The sequence below is a fragment of the Calypte anna genome, chromosome 8, assembly GCF_003957555.1.
Source record: "Calypte anna isolate BGI_N300 chromosome 8, bCalAnn1_v1.p, whole genome shotgun sequence".
Classification (NCBI taxonomy): domain Eukaryota; kingdom Metazoa; phylum Chordata; class Aves; order Apodiformes; family Trochilidae; genus Calypte; species Calypte anna.
The window spans coordinates 7,160,796-7,182,295 of record NC_044254.1 but is presented as its reverse complement, the minus strand read 5'-3'; the positions used below and the strand labels follow the sequence as shown (position 1 = coordinate 7,182,295).

Genomic DNA, 21,500 nt, shown 5'->3' with positions numbered 1-21,500 from the left:
ATCTTCTGTTTTCTTTATTATTCCACATTAACTTGTAGATAAATTAAGCATAACATGTCTAAAATTCCAGCTGTGTTGCAAAATGCTGCTGTAAGGCTAAATTTTTAAGTCCAAAGAGTTTCATAATCTATGTGCAGTTATTTATGGAGGCAGCAGGAATGCTATTCTGACAACCTAATTAAACTTCCAATAATGTCAGCAGGAATCTGATTGCAAAATGGCTCATTTTATAAACATCACTGCTTTTATGACTGACAAAAATATCCACCATCAGGTGCCAACTCCTTCACAAATATGTATTTTGCAACTTGTATTGTAAATCGCTTGCAAGTACAAAACTCTAAGATGTTAAAGGTCTATGCTCAATCCATTAAAAATGGTCCAGTTCATAAAGAGATTTCATGGAATTTGCTCTTCTTCCAGCCTCGCATCCATGTAACTTCTCTGGTTTCAGAGGAGTTATCCCCAATATATACATAAATTTACATTTAAATCAAGCCAGTTCCTGTAGACAGTGCTGGACCTGGGATTACGCATGCATTTAGAACACAAGTGAAACACAGGACAAAGATAATTGGACCTTGCCTGTTTTAATACCAATGTATAGTCTGCATATAACATTGCACATGGAGCACAAATTTCTTCAGAATTCTCTTTTTAAGTTTGCTGTCCACTGTAAAAGTCTCTTTAAGACTGCGCGGGCCATTAAGTCCAGATTAAGTCTGAAAAAATTGTATTTCTCATTGGAAATGTTTAAAAAAACATACATGATATCCCACTATTTAAAGCAATAATGAACTTTAAACTGAGCCACTTCCTCATGGTAGTGATTACTGTGTTGATAACCTTTACAGCTTTTCTCATTACAGTACAGGTTAAAGCAAAGAACTGAATGTTTCAGCTCACTCATGTATGACATGGATACATTTATACTAAGCTTAAGTATTGGGGAAAAACTATTCACTTGGTACTGACCAACTGTCCATACAAAGAGGAGAGAATTCTCAGTCTCTCTACAGAAATGTTACTTCTTATCCTGGAGTCACAGGGGGGAGGGGGGAGTTTCATTTGGTGGTTTGGGTTTTTTTATATTTCCATTAAGACCATTTAAAAATAGTGGTCTCAATGTAGCAGGGATAGAAACTTGTAATTAGCAGGCAGACCTGATAGTCCTCAAAAATATAAGACATAGTTTTAAAAACTTCCTAAGGAGATGTGCCTTCTGGTTTTATTAAAATGGAAGGTAACATCAAATAAAAAGCAAAATTAAAGAAGAAAAGGTAGAATGTTTAACTTTAGTCAAATCTTCAATGTAAATTATATAAAAAAACATGGTTTGGATTTTCAAGAACAGGAATATACTAATGTATTTTGTAACCCAGAAAAAAAATTCATGCAGGTGTTACAGTATTTGATCACTCTCTACATCCACTGGTTTGCAACATGAACTTAATGTTATTAAATAGATACAGAGATACCATAAATGCATACAAATAAGAGGATCTTCTGGCATCAGTCATACTCGTACTGTAGACCAAGCAAAACTTCTTTGGCAACTGAAGTTGGCCCATTTTTGATTCCAATGCAAAGGACTGTTAGGAGGCCATGTTAGCCACTCATCTCAGAAAATTCCAACTCCTACAGATATAATCTGGGATACTTCTGTCACAAGAAAGCAACATTTGAAGTGGTATTAGAGGTGTAAATGCAAAACGCTGAAATTATTCATTCCTTGTGGTGCCTGTTCCAGGAAAAAAAGTCCAAACTCTCTCCTCTATTCACTGTTTAATCTAGGTAACATTTAGACTCGTATGTAAAGTATCTTGACAGATGGGAATGCATACATGCACACTTTCAATTTAAATAAAGAAATCTGTGTGGAGAATGGCAATTTAAAGTTAACATGACTCGAAGATACTCCTATAATAAAGTTTAAAGATTTAGTAAACTGGGACATTACAAATCCAAAAAAGCATTTCTAGATTTTTCATCTTCCCTTTTTCAACAAAGACTGACAGAATATACATATACAGGTTGACATTTTGATTTATCCAAAACAATTTTCACTTTGCTCAGTTTGCAAGTCCTAATGACTAAAACGTAATATCATTCACAACAAAATATTGTCAGTAAGTGAAACAATAAGCAAAGAAAACCAAAACTAAGCTCAGAAGCTAAGTGGTTTAGGAAGCCTGGTAACATCTATGTGTGCATAAGTGTGTCTATGAATTTTTTTTTATACATTTTATATATAGACACACACACACATACACACACACGTGCGCAGACACGCACACGCACACGCTCACGTTTGTCACCTGCAGTGAAGACCAATCTATTTTCTAATAAGGAACAAAACACATTATTTAAAAATGTGGCTAATTTAACAAAACAGAGAAGAAACTGCTGCTATCAAAATATACAATTTGGATTGCAGACTAGAAGGCTAACAACATTAAAAAAATAGTTTTAAGCAAAACCCCTTTGCTTCTGAATAACAACAGGTATCAACCTGCCATAGCATGAAGCATCCAAACAAGATTTTATAAAAAGTTTAAAGTGTGACCCTTCTTCATTTGTAAAGTTCTTGACAAATCACATAGTGCCAGCTCTGGTCTCTGAAGTGGAGCCCCTTTCACTTCTCTCAATCCGTACTTCAGGAAGTAAATGGCAGCTGAAGGCTTCAGAATCTCAAGTGAGATTTGTGCTTTACCATATACCTGAAAAAAAATTAATAGAAGGCAACATTACTATTCTTCTGGTATCTATGGAAATTTTACTCTCAGGAATAATAAGCACAGGCTTTGTTAGAACCAAGTTCTTAAAGTATTATCAAGTTCCTGAAGAGATGCAAAGTCTTAGATGCCATATATATATAATGTATATGCACAGTATTTTTCCCAATAAAAGATGGTTAGCTAAAAGCTTTACTTTGAAGAAAATTCATATTTTCCATGGCATCACATGACTTCTAAACACAGGGAAACTGTTAAAGATAAATAGTTCATTCTGGGAATTCAGATACATAGTTCAATTGAAACTTAAATAAGAAGCCATAGAGAGTTTGATGCTTGGAATTATTTTGACAATTCCCATAGCATTTTTCTTTTTGAAGTTCATTCAATCGTTTAAGTAGTTTGCTGTGCAATCAACATGAAAAGATTAAACATTCATGAAATGCATGGGCTTCTCCCTTCCCACAATATTTTTGTACAGCTTCATGATAAGAAAGTTTCTTCTCTACAACATCAAAAAGGTATTGCAGTGAACTTCCCATTCAGAGAGGGTTCTGAATCACAGAGAAGCAGAATCACAAGCAGTGCTGTCCTTCACAGAGCTGCTGGTGCTCTTACATACTTTCCTTCTTAGGAAAGGCAAAGCTAAGGATTTGGAAGGCCTCTGATCACTAGAACAATCACTAACCCAAAGCTCATTATGTGCTCCTCACCCCTTTTTTACTTCCTTTTCTACACAGTGCTGTGGACTCAGGCATCAAGATAAGATAAATTATTTGGGGCTCTTTATCTTAAAAGTTGTTTCTCACCTCCTCTAGACTGTCACCTATAGAAGTAGAGAAACAAAGAGGGGACAGCTGGTGGGAAGCAAAGGAAAACTCTACACCATCTAGCTTGGTCTCCATTTCTTCTGCCTGACAGGATGTGGTGAATGACAGTACTAATGACTAATGCTAATTACCCTTCCTTTAAAATCCATGCAAATTGCACTTTGGAGATTATTACTTACAGTTTATAATAAAATATAATGGCATATATGAGGGAAAATCTAAACAAGCCATATTTGCAAGCTAAAACATTGATCAGATGTCCAAGCTGTATATACAATTCCCTTATTGCTGCAGCTTTTCATTGCCTCAAACATCACAAACAAAGGAGCAGAGAGGTTTTCCAGCAGGAAACACACCTGTCCAAAGTCTCCCAGAAGCGCAGGAACACCGGCCTGTCCAGGTGCCTTTTGTGGTAGCTCAGTTCTAACACTGTTACATCCCATTTCTGTACATTTGGGTCCAGGCGCACTTCATCGTATTTGAGATGAAAAGCTTTAACTACAGGAAAGAGGAAAATATGTGTGAAAATATTATAACATATATATGACAACATATACTAATCTATATATATATATATAAATATATGTAACTATATATTAATATATTTACTTATTAGTCACAGAGAACTCTCACCCCTCTTTTTTTCAACGAAATTAATGATCCCATCTATCAAGAAAATAAATTAGTTGATAAAGGGCACAGAGCTAAATATAGCAGCTGGTGGCTACCATCAGGCCCTCATACTATTCCAGGTTTAAGTGAAAGAGCAACCCCTGGTTTTCAATGCAGAGATCCCAGGAGAATAGCAGAAACTCACTGCAAACTCAAGCACATTTTCTTTGAGAAACAAGTATGTTCTTTCTGAAGATCTTTGACCTGTCCAAAAATCTTTAAAAAAGCATTTCTGAGACCACTGAGAAGGAAGCCTGGCTATTTCCTGCAAGCCTGTGTAGAAGACTGATAGCAGACTGCCAGTGTAATTCCCAAATGCTACATGAAACATTCTGAGAAATTTGTCAGTTTCCCCTGATCTAATACTCTGTTAAAAATGGTAAAATATTAACAGTTATTTTCTCTTGGGAAGTACTGTCACATGTTAAATATGTAAAGCCTAAGCATTAACACATTGATGTTAAAATCTTCTTGTGATTCTTCTTGATTTCCTCAGCCAAATCATAATTTTGACATGATCTAGTGCAAAGTTTTTCAGTCTTGTACAAATTTTTATCTGGTGAACCAGTTTGTTGCCTTTTATATTTTGGCCACTATTGGAGAAGTAAAGCAGAAACATTTGATCAGGCTCGTGAAATTAGTTATTTTTCATGCTGTAATCATCTCTCTTTGCTTCCACAAAATCCACCTAGTTGGAGCCAAATGGCTAAAACAAACAAATAAATAATAAAATCAGTACTCTTCTCCAGATATAGGTCCATCCATGGAATGATATATCTAGGAGCTTTCTATAAAATGGTACCTGAAATTAGCTTTTTTTGTCAATTAAAGAACTATATTAAAGAAGTGGTCATCGTGCTTGTACCACTGCCAGATATAGTTTCAAGCTTTGCAAATGGAAAATAAGAATACATATACATTATTTTTGCCATACAATGTTACACTTTAAAGAATAAGGCCAGAGAAAGAAAATCAAGATATACCAGGGCTATGCATTTACAGAAAACTTAATCAACACCTGACAGAGCCTCTGCATTAAGGCTAAATAATACTGAGAGAAGATAATCCACTTCTGAAACAGAAACAAATGGATGTTGAAGCACATTAATGTGCTCTAGCAGCAAGGCATTTAAAATGGTATTCAGAAGGAAATTTTTGTTCATTAAAATGACATAATTCAAAATTCCATCTGAAACATTCACTTGCAGATGCAAAAATCAGCTTGTTTGTTATGTGAATGCTAAAAACTAGTAAAGAAAATTAAGAACAACTTCAGAGACTCAACTAACAAAATACTACATGGTATAGCAACTGAACAAATGAAACTGGTTTGACTGGCTCTAGGCCAGTGCAAATTTTATTGAGGAATTCTTTTATGGTAAACTGCCCACTTATTAAAAAAAAAAAAAAAAGACAGTGATAATCCTTGACTATTTGTTAATCACTATAGACCCTGTGGCTTATATTAAGAAATGCAAACTGCAGATAAAACAATGAACTATTAGAGAACCATTAACTATTAGAGAAACCATGTTTATGATGACTCCTGAAGACTATAAACATGGGCAAAGCGACAGGTTCAGGAGAAGGTAAACACAGACAACCAGACTGGCATTTCCCATCAGCTTCTAGCATGCAACTAGAGGTTGTTCAGCCTGGAGAAGAGAACACTGGGGAGATGTTAGAGCAGCCTTCCAGTACCTGAAGGGGCTACAGAAAAGCTGGGGAGGGACTTTTTACATGTGCAGGCAGTAACAGGGCAAGAAGAAACTCAAACTGAAAGAGGACAGGTTTAAATTAGATACTAGGAAGGAATTCTTTAGCCTGAGGGTGGTGAGATGCTGGAATAGGCTGCCCAAAGAAGCTGTGGATGCCCCCTTCCCAGAAATGTCCAAGGCCAGGCTGGATGGGGCTCAGAGCATCCTGGTCTACTGAGGGATTTCTCTGTCCATGGCAAGGAGACTGCAATAGGTATCTTAGAATTAGGTATCCCTTTCAAGCCAAACCATTCTGTGATTCTATGATAACTACCAGGTAGACCTTAAATATATGATAGCATTTTTCTTGGTTTTGCTTTTCACAATTTATTTTCTCTACATCTTCATTTTACAGCATGTAAATGAAGAAACATTTACTGTTTCTTCTTTCTTTAGCCACTTTTTGCTAAAATCTCTACTGTGGTGTTGGGATTTTTTTCAGTCTGTAACATACATTTTCATTTCACCTTTGTTTAGAAGCTTAGAAACTAAATTTATACAGTAGCTACTTCTGAATCTCTTGCAAAGATGACAGCTGTGAGATTTCTGTGAGCTTCCACAGGTCAGAACATAAGAATTGCAGAGGGAACATTAGTACTTGCCATACAGATGAAGACCCAAGTTCCTTCCTGTCTTCTCAATCACCTGAATCCAGCAGCATCCTGGCAATACTTTGCCATAAGCATAAACACTCCTAAAAATCCCCAAACAGAAGAGCAAACCCCAAAAGGCTTAAAAACAAAACAAAGCAAAAAAACCACCTTACTTTTTGCAAAGATATCAACAGGTGATCCATCAGGCAAGAGCCAAGGCCAGCCTTTGAACTGCCAAGCAGGACCCTGTACGAACACTGCCACCACACGATCCCTACAAACACAGAAGAGGAGGGACAGACTGATGGCCCTGAGCATCCGAATTACACATTGTCTTTATCAGGCAAAATACCTTAGCATAGTTTCTTATTTTACTAACAAAAACATAGCACATTTAACAACCACACCTCCAGCACAACTGCTTTTTCCCTTAAGCAAAAAAAAAAAGAAAAAAAAATTTCTGGACATTTTGCTCTGTCCAGAATGCAGACCAGTTTCTCAAGTTACACTTACAAAAAGTCAAACATCCTTTACTTCTGTTCATTATTCCTTTACTTTTAAATACTGAGATGTATCTATCTATTTATTCTGAATATGGTTAAATTTTATTCTAAAAATTTAGTGTAAGAGACAGATTTCTGCCTCCAGTTGCAAAGTGCATGATTTATTGTAAGGGTATGCAACATTACCTGTAGTCTAAGAAAATAAATTTGTGACTAAGATAAAGCTTTTACATTAATAACATTTTTTTTAAAATCAACCTTTGAGAACAAATGTCCTCCCACATATGGTCTTTTTCTCAAACATTTACATCATCCAAGCACAGTATCTATCTACAGTACCAACAACTAATTGCCTCCTTAACCCGATCCCCAAATATAATTCATCATGAAGTCTACAAAATCCCAAATGTAAATTAATAATTAAGATAAACTTTGGGGCTTTTTGTTTTTCAACAGACAGACTAAAATTTTGTCACCTAAAATTACGTTAAATGTTTTATAATAACTAACAGAGAAGACCAGGGGCAACATGCTAAGTTCTAAATACCAATACCTGATTCTCCCTTGGATAAAGTCAATCTTAAAAAACCCACACCACTTCATCTCTTTGGTTAGAAACACTTCTATTTTAGGTAGTTCTTAAAAGTATGATCATTAAACACTTTAATGGCTATTTGATAATTAGAATTTCAAACATACATATTTCTAATCAGTTTAAGTTTTCAATACAGAAGACACTAATTTAGTAACAGGACCTTTTCAAAGTATTCCCCTCCATTAAAATCTACTTTGGAAGTAATAAATCCACCAAAAAAATGTTGGTGTCTGTGTCTTTAATTCCCAAACTTGTGAGGAGGAAGATGTAAAAATGTTGTCTAATTTGTTACATCAAGTAACAAAAGTTTTTTTCTCTAGAATGTTCCTCCTCCAATTATGTTTTCATCACACTGGAGAATGGGCTACAGACAACACATTCCACAGCTTTTTCTTGAAAGCTGCCTATTATTACCCTTCTCCAACTGGAGCTCTCCTTTCTAAGCTTCCGTCATTGATCCCAATCCAATGAATTCTATTTACTACCAAAACCACTGGTGTTGTCTTTCTGTCTTTATAAACAATTAAAAATAAGTTAGCATGTTAGATACTGAAGGCCTGCATACACATATTTCAAATAAATTTCATGCAGAAAACAGACAAGCAAGAATAATTTTCCTCTCATGTTTCAGTCACTTGAGCACTACAGTATCACAATCAGGTAAACCCATATGAAAATTTGTATTATAATTTCTGGAACATTCCAGGCAAATCTTAAAAACAGTTGTGCTGTTCATATTAAAATGTAGTGCTGGATTTATTATGAAAATTCCTTAAAGAAGGTTAGCATGGTATTATTTTCACTTGAAGCCTCCTACACAGTTAAAAATCAGCTCCATTCTTTAATCACTATCTCTAACTTCCTGGGTAATTTAGTACATTTTTATTGGACCATTAGATATTCTGCATTCTCCTGATTCAGCAATTTTGCAAGGGGAAAAATCTCTTTTACCAGTCTTGTGGCATAAGTTTCAGAGGTTGGTCTACTACTCGGTAAGGTACAGTAACGCTGACTGTGGTTCCCCCAGGCTGTATCTGGTCCTTCCTTCTCTGTATTAGAGTTTCATTTTCTCGTTGACAGCCTTGTTTCTTCTTTTCATCTGATGGTACAAACCTTGGGGAATAAAGAAGCATTCACCAGAGATATGTTTATTTGAAACGACCAGCAGTAAAAGGAGTAATTTTATCAGAACTTGGCATTACTGGCAACAGCCACTGAAGCCAACTCATTTTCACCATCCAAACCTCCATCACTTCTCATTCAGAACAGCAGAACCCTCAAGAATAATATTTCACAAGTCCTAGCAATATTTATTTATTCCTTGCAATACTTGAAGATTCTCTGCCCCTCAAACTGACAGCCAGACCTGTTCTTACATGTTTGGGGCATTCCTTGCCTACCTTACCCAACACACTGGCAAGTGAAGAACCAGATCCCAGCTTGCTGAATGGCTGCAGCTCATTGATTTCAGTGATCAGGGACAACGTGGGGAAGCCGGGGCAGCAGAAAACAATTGCTTCAGGGAGCAAACTTTACCTCTTTTGCTCTTGGAGCCAGGAGAATTGTTTTCTCAAAAAAGTTGGTAGTTTTGATCAAAAAGGTTTTTGAGTGAGTTTTTATTTCGCTGGATGATGGTGTTTTCACATTATCAAGGATTCAGATGGTTGCTATGACATACAGTATTTGCTTTTTTCTAAATAGCTTCTCCAATTAAGTGCTTATAAAATAAGGATAATATAATCCTCATGTCTCATGCAATCAACATATGACAAAAATACTTAAGATGTGCCCCCCACGCAAGCAATTACAGGTATTTGTTTTTCCAGCTCCTTGCTTTAAAAAAAAAGAAAAAGAAAAAAAACCCCACAACCCAAAAAAACCAATGGAAAAGTGATTCTATTCAAGAATCTCTTTTTATGGCAATAATAAAATAAAATGCATTGAACTCTATTCCCAAAACTGGCATCAAGTGAGCAGTGTAAGACTTTTAACTGATAAATCTCAATGGATTTAGTCAAAAGGAGAGATAAGAAAACCATACATTTTATAAATGCAAACTTTGTGACAGAAAGTTAAGCTGTGACCAGTACCAGGCCAGTAAAAGAGCAGAACTCAGATCCATGGTCTCTTCGTATTCTATTCAGAACCACACAGCTGCACTGCTAACATGATTTACTGCTGACTTTTCATTTCCAAAAATTCTGATAAAGAGAAACACTATGTTCCACTTAACTGCAAAAGTTATCAGGAGTATCAGTGATGCATTTTAAAAGCAGTACTCCATGTAATTGCTAAGATTTCTATTCATTATAATACAGATGGTGGCTTTTAAAAGTTTACTACAAGTACATTGCTTGCAACATTCCTGTTTGTTCTTTTCAACTCATTTCTATTTGAACACTAAAAGCCAATTGGAATGTGCTTGAACAGGCAGTCTGCACTTCCTTCTGCTGAAAAAATAGGAAAATGGAATGAAAAGTAAAATATGAGGAATGTTTCATTATTCAGTCAACCTGAAAATACTAGTTTTTGCTAATGTCCTGCATCCAATCATAAAATAGCATTTGGGGGAAAAAAACCTTATTAACCATGCTTTAAGGCAGCTTGTTGAAACTGTCATTAAACCTTCAAGCAAAACTACTTATTTTCCTAACATATATAAATAGATTAAGCCCCCTTATTTGCTTTGTTACTAACAGTGTTTCAAAAAGAGAAAGGCACACTTTCTGAAGTTTGCCTCCAGATACACACAACTGCACTGGAAAATTAAAAAAAAAAATAATCAGAACAACAACAACAACAACAACAAACAGCCAACAACCACAAACAAAGCTAAAAAAAAAACTCCACCACAAATGCCCATGAATTTTGTCCATTTCAGTTGACTAGTATTGCAAATACAGAAACAAGCATTACACATGTTAAATGATAAGCCACGAATTTAATTGTTATATTCTTTCTAGCAAAATAACACTATAGAAAACAGACAAAAAAAATCTACAGAGGATACACTGAGAAGGGTACACTTAGACAATCAACGTGTTAAGACAATAATTTCTCCAATAACTGAAGTAATAATAAAACAGCTAATTTTTGCACATATTTTATCTACACACCCAACAGTTCTACTGTGGAAAAAGCTACCCCAAGTGCCATCAGAATGAAGTCTTTCTAGCCAAGTGGGTTATTCCAAAACTCAAAGTGAGGTGCAACTTTCATCATGAGCATACCTAATGGCCTGTCCTACCAACACATCACAGGCTTTGCTTTGCCAAAACTAACTGACAGGAAAATTGTTTTATAACTTAAAATGAGGATTTGCTCGGTGCTCTTGAACTTAAGAGAAACCACTCTTGAGATCTCTCCTCACTAAGGAATCTGGGTTGGAAAGATGGAAATGAAATATGGTGGGGTTTATTTTAATAATTTTTAAAATTAGAAAAAACACCCCTCCCTCCCTCAAACACTTTTTACCCCAGTGGCAAGTTCTATATGAAAAGCTAAGGATCACTTAGACTTGTGGAGAGCTTGAGAAGAATTTTGTTGTTTGTCACATATCATACACTGAGTGAGACCAAACTACTACAGAATATGTAAATAAAAATATCATACATACATTACAGTAATCAAATATTCATTGAAGAGCAATCTAAAAGGTCACTTTTAAAATTTAATTTGTAAATGTGAGGCAGGAAATATATTTTAAATGTAAACAGGAAACCTAGCCACCCGTGTCAAACTAGAGAAACATGGACACTTAAGTAGCAATACTGGTGCCTAACAATTTCACCTGAAATTGCCCTCAAATTTGGCTGAAACAGGCATTTACAACTCTTAACTCTACCTTTGAATGTTTATGTGTTTAAGAATACATTTCAACACTCATTTATTGACAGTTTCTTTCCATTTCAGCTAGAAACTGTTACAGCCATTAAGGCCCCATTCGGCTGTGCCTCAGCTACATATTGCGCAGAAAATAGCTGCCATTTAATTGTAAAAACCTGAATGTTTCCCCAGGACAGAACATAAAATATCTTGTAATCTGAATTTTCTAAAGGGAAAAACCCAATGAGGAGGCTTACATGAAACAACAGAGAAGGTAACTGTCATAACAAAAGCACTGAAAGAAATGCTTACATGTATGTACACACAGAGTAGAGGAATAAATGACAGCTTACAGACAGGTTATGAAATACAGGCTTGCACTTCTGGCAACCATTGATTAAGTAAGTATAATAAAAGCCATGTGCTTTTAACTAAGAATAACAGATATTATGGTATGATTACAGATTATCATGTCTTTTAAGATGTGGTAGTGATAGAGTAAGCCAAGCTTAAGAAATCTTAGTATTTAAAAAAATGGCAACATTTTCATCATCTTTTTGGAATTATTTGCCACTATACTGTTGCTGGTGGCTTAACTACACATTTGTAGCTTTTTAATCATCTGATATACTAGCAATGTGTTGTGAAACCTCACAGTGCAGGAGCTACCTATTTTTATTGCTTCTCCTGATTAGTATGCTCTAGTACAAAAAATAAAAATAAAACCAATCCATATCTATTTAAAATCCATTTTTACACCCCTACTAGGAAGCTAATATCACTCAATTCTCTTGCAAGTTAATTGCCAAAATCATTATCTGCATGAAAATAGGTGCACTCTCTCACTTCACAAAGACAGCAGGTCCCTCTCCTAAGGTAGCAGTCAAGTGATTGAACAAGATCAAATTATGAGAGGCAATTGGCAAGATACTACCCACTGAACTGGCAGAACTGTTCATGCCTCAGCTCTGAACTCGTATCAATTCCTAGCATTAATTTTAAAATGCTCTCACTGAGGTCAGGTCAGCACTTTCCAGCCCCCAAACTCAGGCATATGAAAAATGTATGAGCAGAGAATAAGTAACTGAGACCACCTTAATATACGTTTGGTTGTGTTCAGAACTAGAGACTTATTTTTACAACCCCCTGATTATTTTTGTTACATTACAGAATCAAAAGCTTCATACACCTGTTTTTGCCAAAGAACTAAGGTTTTTGTTAATACATCATCCCTGAATTTTTCAAATAATTTGCTCAGTATCAAAGCTGGATAAATCTCAGCAAGTTGACTGGACCCATATGGTGAAGCATATCAGGAGTAAAAGCACCATCATAATAAAAATACATAATCATCACCTAATCATTTACATCTGTTGCATATAATTCCCACCTTGCTTTTGTTCCACTCAAAGCAGAAACATTGCCTCTGAAAAGCCTGTCTTCAGATATTCTAGATCTTGTCCAGAAAGCCAGATTTTACATATCACTAATACCCAGTGTTGCATTCAGATAATTAATGAGAATGAAATGTATTCCATGAAATATTTTTAAGAAGCTTCACAATACACCATACAGTATTGCTGTTCTGATTTAAAATAAAATTAAACCTTTTTAGTATTTTAGAAACTCTTCATTCTTATCTTAGACTTGGCTCCACTCTTTATCATCACATGCTTGACAGAACAGTGCTGCCTCACTTATCAGGCAGGGAAGAAAAAGTTGCCCTGTAAATGGTCCATGTGACACAAGTATCACTGCTATACCCTAACAATCATGGGGGCCTCATTCTCCCAGGTTTCTCTTACATTTCTTAACAGTCTCCCATGCAACAGTTCTTACACTTTCAGCTCCAAAAATCCCTTCTCCTTGTTGCCTTGTCATTGGTCTCCTCTGATGGATAATACAAATAAGTAATCAGAAATACAAGACATCCACATCTATCTGCATCTTTCTCAGCTGGGGTCAGGGAGGGATTATCAATATGGGTGCCTTTTTTTGTATCAGGACAATTTTCTTATTCCAAAACTGGCAGGCACATGTCTTCCAAATCTTTATCAAGTTTAGCTGAAAACAGGGAATGAGTTAAAGGTGGCAGTGACTTAAGAGGCAGAACACAGACGAGCCTTCTTTCCTTGGAAAACCATCACATGGCTATCAATCTCGCCCTACACCAAGGCTAGTTCTATAGTCTGCATATCTGAACAGTAAAAACAACACTCTACAGCCATTCCTAAACAAACTACTTCAATAAATTGGAATGAAAGAATAATATGGGACTGGTGGCGTATTTTCAAGAACAGTGCTAGAACTGTCCTGGCTAAAGGAGTATTTTCTTCTTATGAATTTTGCTAATGCACTTCTGATTCATGAACAGATCTTCTTCACTTTGTCTATCGCACTTGTAAACTAAAGCCATGTCCTTTTTTGACCCCTTAAACTTAATTCTTTTCTTAGTACTCTAAGAATCAGCCTCATCTTAAGGCAGGTCTTGAGAATTTAAGGGTAGCTCTTTCAGGGGAGCTGAAAACAGTGCAAGCCTCCTGCCAAAGATTTCTTTAGACATACTGGTTGGGAACTGACCTGTTAAGAATGCAGCACAGAGGAAAGGGACCTGGGGGTCCTGGGGGACAGGATAACCATGAGCCAGCAATGTGCCCTTGTGGCCAAGAGGGCCAGTGGCATCCTGGGGTGCATTAGAAGAGGTGTGGTCAGTAGGTTGAGAGAGGTTCTCCTCCCTCTCTACTCTGGGCTGGTGAGGTTGTGGAACCAGTGTACCTGGAACACTGTGCCCAGGTCTGGGCAGTGAGGTTGTGGACTCTTCTTCCCTGGAGACATTCAAAATCTGCCTGGATGTATTCCTGGGTGATCCTGCCCTGGCAGGGGGTTTGAATCAATCATCTTTCAAGGTCCCTTCCAGCCCCCAACTTTCTGTTATTACACGTAGGTGCTTTATTCCATTACAAATATTCCTGTACCAGAAGGTCACAAATTACATATGTGTAAAACCAAAGGCTTGTAGTAGTGCAATTTTTTCTTAAGACAAAACCCCATTATACACAAACAACATCCTTTGTCAACACAATTATATCAGTCCAGTAACTGACTGTATATTAAACTATACTGTTGACAGCCAGCCTTCTCTCCACTTCAATACTTCAGAAGAGGCACTAGGAGTCCAGTATGCTTATTGGATTTTTGATGATACCTGGCAGTAACCTAAGAATCAGAAATAGATGGAGATCAGAAGGGACCTGGTCTACCTCACAGAACAGTTTGCAAATATTTGAGGGCAACTCCAGTGAAAGGTGCAGCACCACAATAAGGACAGCCTGGTTTTTTACAAAGAGCAGTGTAGAGTCACATAAAGGACAAGTGAAGTGCTAAAGGTGGATGAAAGAAGAGCCCTGTATTTTTAAACGTACCTTATGGACAACCTATAATAGTGTATTTCTCTGTGAAAATGACTGCCTGTTTCAGAAAAACTGGTGTTAACCAACAGGCAACTCTAAATACCATGGTCTGATGGACAAGCAGGAAGGTGTTTCGGGGTTTTGTTTGTTCTGTATCCTAAGAGTGCATTTTACCTTACTATGAAGAAAGTGTTTTGAAGTGTTGATTGCATTCTTGCATAATGAATTACATCTCAGAATGAGATGTGTGATGCAATACACAAATTGTAGCAACTCATCAATACTTTCCTGACTGATCTGCCTCAATACCTAATGACAATGCTATGTTCTGATTTTTCTTCTATGGGAACTTCAAAACAACTCTGTATTTACCAAACCAGCTACCTGCTTTGCTGACACAGCCATTAATCTAACACAGAGGCCAGCCTCCAGTCTCCTTCTCGTGATTGTGGCCATTTCCTGAAATCTGAGCTCCATAAGCACACTGCCCTTGCTCTTCTCCTCTAAGCCTTTATTCACTGTTACATAAAAGAAAACTACCACAGACATTAGAGATGGTACAGCAAGACTTGCTTCTCAATCTACCCATTTGACCCAAACATCACAACTGTGAAAAAACTCTGAAAATAAGTTTGGCTTTTCCTGCTATGTAAGAGGCCTCAGGGTTTTTTTTTATACTCTGGTCTGCAGAATTACCTTGCCACAGGACAGAAGATGGTCCCTCTTGATTAATTACTAATTTGGTACTAGTACACCTTTATATATGAAACAGTTATTTTATACAGTTTCTTCTCATCAGCTACTTACTTCAGATCTTGCAGAAGGTCCTTTGCATTAAGCATTGTTATTAAAGAGGTTGTCGCTGCAGGAATAATGATTATAGGAGTTCGAGATCCTGTAGAGATAAGAAAATTACATTTGCCTGTTTGGGGGATTTTGTTGTTGTTGTTATTATTGCTGTGGTTTCAGCTGTTGTTTGTTTTTAATTAAATGAGCTGTACATACAAGTCTTGCTTAAAAAGACCAAAATAATGGCAAATGTTAAAGGAAAACTAGTAAATCTTTTCTAAACTGAAGGTTTTCATTGACCAGACAAACAAGCATGCCTCCCTGTCTGCAGTCTCTGAGTATAAGTAGGATTCATATTTAGCAAAATGGAATGTTGTCTTAATTTTACTGCTTGTTTGTTGCTTGTGTTTCTAGCAAAAGATTAGTGAGCATACATCACACAAAAATGAAAAGGACGTGTAACTAATACTGACTTACCTTTTTTCTGGTTTGGAGGTGGTCTTGCTTGAGAAACTGAAGAAAAAAAAAGAAAATTGTAAGGCAATGTTTCAATGCTTTTTTTTGCAGGAGTGGCCAGAGAAGAATCCTACTATAATCATTAGCTCTTTTTCACACACTCAATACACAAACTTGAAGAAAGCATTAATAATTTGGGTCTCAGTATTCAGAAGACAAAGCTTTTGTCAGTCTGAAACAGTTGTTAGGACAGTTGAATCAATCTCTCCTAATTATACTGAAGCTACTCATCCCTCTCCATTCTCCTCAAAAGGTCGGGGCACTATAGCATTGAAAAAGAATTGCTAGCAGTCTTGAAAAAAGCTGCTTGTAGATCTTAAGTACCATGGTGCTGATCCACCGAGGAGAATTTTTCACAACCAACTCACCTTTACAGGCCCTCCCCTTTTCATTTGTAGTTACTACTATACATGGTATCTGTAGGATTTAGCTATCCTTAACACACACAGAACTCTCAACTATCAAAACCTGAATTTCAGGCTTACTTGAGTTAATATTGAATTGCAGCTTTTGAGTAGCATGATCTCTTTGGGTGCCAGAAACGATGAAACTTCACGTACATGGTAGCACTCAAGCCAAAAAATAACCCAAACAAATAAACCACCCCCCCAGCTAAAAAACCAAAACACCAGGAAGAAACCCTCAAACAAAACCACACAATACTGGTGAGATGGAAAACAAAGAATTCCCCTCTCACCCCCCAACAAAATGTTTCCACTTCAGTCTTCCAATTTGTGACCTCTTCAATATGGGAAATACTTCAGTCCAGTTGGAAAAGCCTAAACATGTCTTTACTTTGGTGCTATTATTGAATAACCTGGCTTTCCCCAAATAAACATTTTTATAGTACAATTTTCAGGAGTCCTCCCTTAAGGAAAGTGCTGCTGTGTCTTGATAACTAGCATCATATGTGTTTATTCTAGCTCACCAAAATCAGAAAATGGTGAACAGTAGAAAGACTGAAGCAGACTAACTTAACTCTCAACTGCTACTATGCATGACAAAATTCCATTAATTGACTTTCAGTTGCACAGTACCAACTTGCTCATGTTTATTTATGACCAACTGTTTCAGAAACTGGCTAGAACAATATAAATATTCACAATGCATAGCTGCCATTGTTCAAATATTGAGACCATATCCTTAATTATCTTCTCCTGACACTGTCAAATGCACAGATATAATTGGTGACACTGTATTGAACTACATGAACTTTACCTACCCAATGATTTTTTAATTCTTTTTTCTTTTTAATCTAATGTAAGAAAGTTCCTGAGATATATAGGCAGCATCAACTCTGCTAATAAAAAGAAAACAAAAGAAGAAAAAAAATGTGTGGAGGAGGCTGGTAGCATCTGTAAGAAATTTGATAGCTGTATCAAGACAAGTTAGTAGAAAAGTAGGTATTACAGAAATGCGCAGGAAAAAAAAAGTCTTATTTCAGATCAGTGTTATGTAACTGTTTTGTGCAACTTAACTAAACACTTCTGTGCAAAGCATCCTCCTCCTGAAAATTACACATTTTAAATATTTTCACTGCTAACAAGATAACTGTTTTGGGGGGGTTTAAAGTTCCAACAAAATATCAGAAAAACAGGTAGAAAGATTTTTTTTTTTTAAATGAAGCAGTATATGCACTTTCTTCTGACCATACCTCTCCTTTATTTCCTCTTTAACTTGCAATAGAAAGGCAAGAGAATGGATTAGACCAGCCTTAGAGAAGGGCACTATCAGTATAACCTGCATAATGTGCAAAAAAATACACTTGTGCCAGTTGTGCCCATGAAGTCACAGCTAGCAGTGCAGACCTGTAACAGTTCAGTCAGATTTCTGTTCTTGCCACTTCTACACTTTTCATACTGCTGTCTGTCAACTCCATTTGCATTATCATGCCTAACAGGGCTAGTGAGATAAGTATGACAGACAGCATGACCTTTCTAGTACCAAAATAACCAAACAAGAATCTGTGCATAACAGCTTTTATGTATGCTGACAATGCTCAATATTAGAATAGATTTTTTGGAGAAGAACCATTTCTACAATGTTTAAGTCTTAGCTTTAAATCCTGCTAATAAATCTCAAGGAATTAGCAAGGCATGCATTGAAAGCATTTAGCAGTCTAAACAAGAACATACAGTACTCAGCAGGACTTCTAGAAAAAATATTATCATTTTAAAAGATAGCTTAGTCTCCAAAAAAAAAAAAAAAAAAAAAAAAAACCAAACCAAAACCCTTTCTCCCTAAAATTTCCCCTTTCCAATACTTTCATAACAACAATAACCATCATTTTGCTCTTAACACTTTTTACTTGAGACTTTCTGCCACCAAACCAGAAATTCTTACAGCATGTAAACTAGGTACAGACGTTCACAGAATTGTCCAGAAACACTGATCCTCTCATACATTGTTTTTACCACAACACTTTAAAAAATTTTAAGTGATTCTCATTAAAACGGAACAGAGTACCTCTATCATTCTATCTCCTATTCAGAATTTCAGATCCAATCTGACATAGAAAATTGACTTGGTAGATAGTGTTCTAACTGGAAATTAAAAAGCCAGTTGAAAATTCTGGCTCCATGACAAATATCTTAGATATATAAAAAGCGTGAAGATGTAATGCTAACACATTCAGAGAAAGACTTATTTTTGATATATTAATAATATAAGTAGTACTATACCTCTTTTTCAGATTAGCTTTTCTATTAAGGTTTTTTGTCCTTTGTGCATTAGTGAACTCATATTTGAGCTGGCACTTGTGAACTACAAACTAACAATAAAGATGCCAATAACTTTTTAATTCACCAGCACATCCTTTCAATGGGCTAACAGGGCAGTACACTGAAAAGAATGAATCCAAGCCCCATGGTATAACATTAAACAAAAAGTTGTGTTATTTCCAACACATATGCAGTTAAAGCAAATAAAAAACCTCCATTTCATTCTCCAGCTAGCTGAAGTTTTACACAGTACTTCTTTGAAAGTCATACTTGGAGCAGAAGCACAAGTGAAAGTAGGTTGGTTACCTTACCTGGTCGTGGTACAGGCTGTGCTGCTGGAGCTTGTGTTTTCCGAGCAGAAGCACCTTCCTTTTAAAAGACATAAGAAGTAACATTACCAGCTGGCCTTCTTGTCAAGTACATGGGTTTTTTAAATGAACACAGAGCTACAGACAGTATTATGAAAATGAAGGCAATCCGTTTCCTTTAAAGGGGAGAAATAAAATAGTGAAGATACTCAAAACACTTTATGGGTCTGTTTTAGACTTGTGGAGGAGAGACAACGTGGTAAGTTCACATTTTAACCAGCAAATGACAATCAGAAGCTTTCTCTATGTTCACTGAACCTCCTCTATATATAATATTGTCACATTTCACCAATGATCACTTTCACCAGGAGTAAAGGTAAGCAACTTGCTATAGAAATTTCAAAACAAAGTTTGGTTGTGCTCTGGATGGAAAACCAGGAGCAAGAAATTAACAATGCCTTGCCGCCTTGAAGAGTTTTAGTGCTCAGAAATAGCACACTCATGATAATTAGTTCTGCTCATGCCTTATCCAATTACCTTAATGTAACAAACAAAAGAGATGCACTACTATTTATTCTTGTTAACTCTGCAGAGTGAATACACCATAGAAGGGAACAGTGAGGTCACACGTCTGGTTCCAAAGCAACATTAAATTTCTGCAAGAACAAATTCTGTTCCGAGTTACTTCTGAGAAACTTCACTTAACAAAACATATATTACCATCAATATTTCTAACACTGTTAAAAAATGGCATATATTCCAGCTACTTCAATTTGCAAGGCTGACAGTAAACCTTTTAACATGAAACCATGAATTTTATAGGAAAATTACTTAAACACTATGTGAAACATATCCTTCAACTGAGAGACACTGAAAGGTCAGAGATCCCACCCTGAGAAAAACCTGTTGGAAGGACTCCAGTGTGGCATTATCACTTTAGTATGGCCACACATGAGTAACAGTATATTCTGTAATTCAAAATAAAAAAAGCTAATGAGCGAAGAACAGCCAAGCAGCATCAAGTTCCACTATTTAAACAGCAGTTAAAGAAACTGCTTTTAAGTTTCCACCATGAAAAGTTTCCATCTCAAGAACGGTGAAGTACAAACAAGAAGATCAATTGACAAGTCCTTAGAAAACACAAATTTACTCAAAATAAGTTCTCTGACATTTAGTTAGACTAAATTAGAACACTTAGTCAAAGCCATCCCAAGATTAGTTACAATAGGCTGGAACAGACACTTGGTACCATGTGCAGCCATCAGCAACCTCCAATTAATCTTCAGTATAAGTATTTAACCCCCGATTGGAAGAAACAGATTAAGCTCAAGTTTTGCTGTACTAATTCCTGTTTAATACCAGCATCTATGTAGGGCACTGGAGTCAGTAACTGTGTTTTTAAGATGTACATTCTTGCTATCTGAGAAAAGTATTTTTGCCAATGTCTTTTTACTGTATTTACTCAGTAAATTATAAAAAACAAAACACCTCACTCCAAAAGCAGGAGGAAAGGCTAACTACTTTTAAGTCTTGGGACTGATAAATAGCAGTTATTTGAAACATCACCTTTCTTTTAACCAAGGAAATGGTAATAAAACATTCTGTAGGTTTCTGCAGAGAAACGCCATTTTCTGTGTGTCACAGTTTAGGCCCAGCTGGGCCTCTGCTCGCTCAGCCCCCACCCAGCTGTGGGACAGGGAGGAGAAAATCCAGCCAAAGGCTTCTTAATCCTGACCAGGGCAGGGAGGATTGCATTCCCCAATCAACGGTAACAGCCAAAGGACAGGGTCAGCTTGGGAAGGAAAGAACTAATTTAATTCCCAAGGAGAAAAGACAAACTTCCCCCCACCCCTTCCTTCTTCCCGGGCCCACATCGCTTCACTGCCGCCTCCCCCTCAGGGCACAGGGGACGGGCAGGGAGGGTTCAGGGGCAGTTCCCCACACGGTGTCTTTGCTCTGGCATTGCTCTCTCCTCTCCTCCCCTCCTCTCCTCTCCTCTGCAGGTCTGTTTTTTATATTTTTGCAGTTTTGTTTTCCCTTTCTTGAATATGTCACTCTCAGAGGCACATCCAACTTCCCAGATCTGCTCGGCCTTGGGCAGAGGTTGGGGCCAGGACTGGAACCGGGGGAGCTTCCAGAAGCTTCTCACAGGAGCCATCCCTGTGGCCCTTCTGCTTCCAAAGATAGTGTGATTAGACTGTTCCTGGGGTGTTCCAATTACACATTTAGAAGACCATCCTTTCTTCT

General features: G+C 36.7%; 1 protein-coding gene across 1 annotated transcript in view; it reads right to left on the bottom strand.

Moving 5' to 3' along the window:
• Positions 1-1,082: 1,082 nt before the first annotated feature.
• CDC73 (cell division cycle 73) overlaps positions 1,083-21,500 on the bottom strand; it is a 104,175-nt gene continuing 83,757 nt past the window's right edge. The window contains exons 11-17 of the mRNA XM_030455116.1: positions 19,257-19,314; positions 16,187-16,222; positions 15,728-15,815; positions 8,637-8,798; positions 6,761-6,861; positions 3,922-4,063; positions 1,083-2,720 (exon numbers count right to left, since the gene is read on the bottom strand). Coding sequence (XP_030310976.1) covers positions 2,684-2,720; positions 3,922-4,063; positions 6,761-6,861; positions 8,637-8,798; positions 15,728-15,815; positions 16,187-16,222; positions 19,257-19,314 — 624 coding nt within the window. The 3' untranslated portion in view covers positions 1,083-2,683. The remainder of the gene's footprint in view (positions 2,721-3,921; positions 4,064-6,760; positions 6,862-8,636; positions 8,799-15,727; positions 15,816-16,186; positions 16,223-19,256; positions 19,315-21,500) is intronic.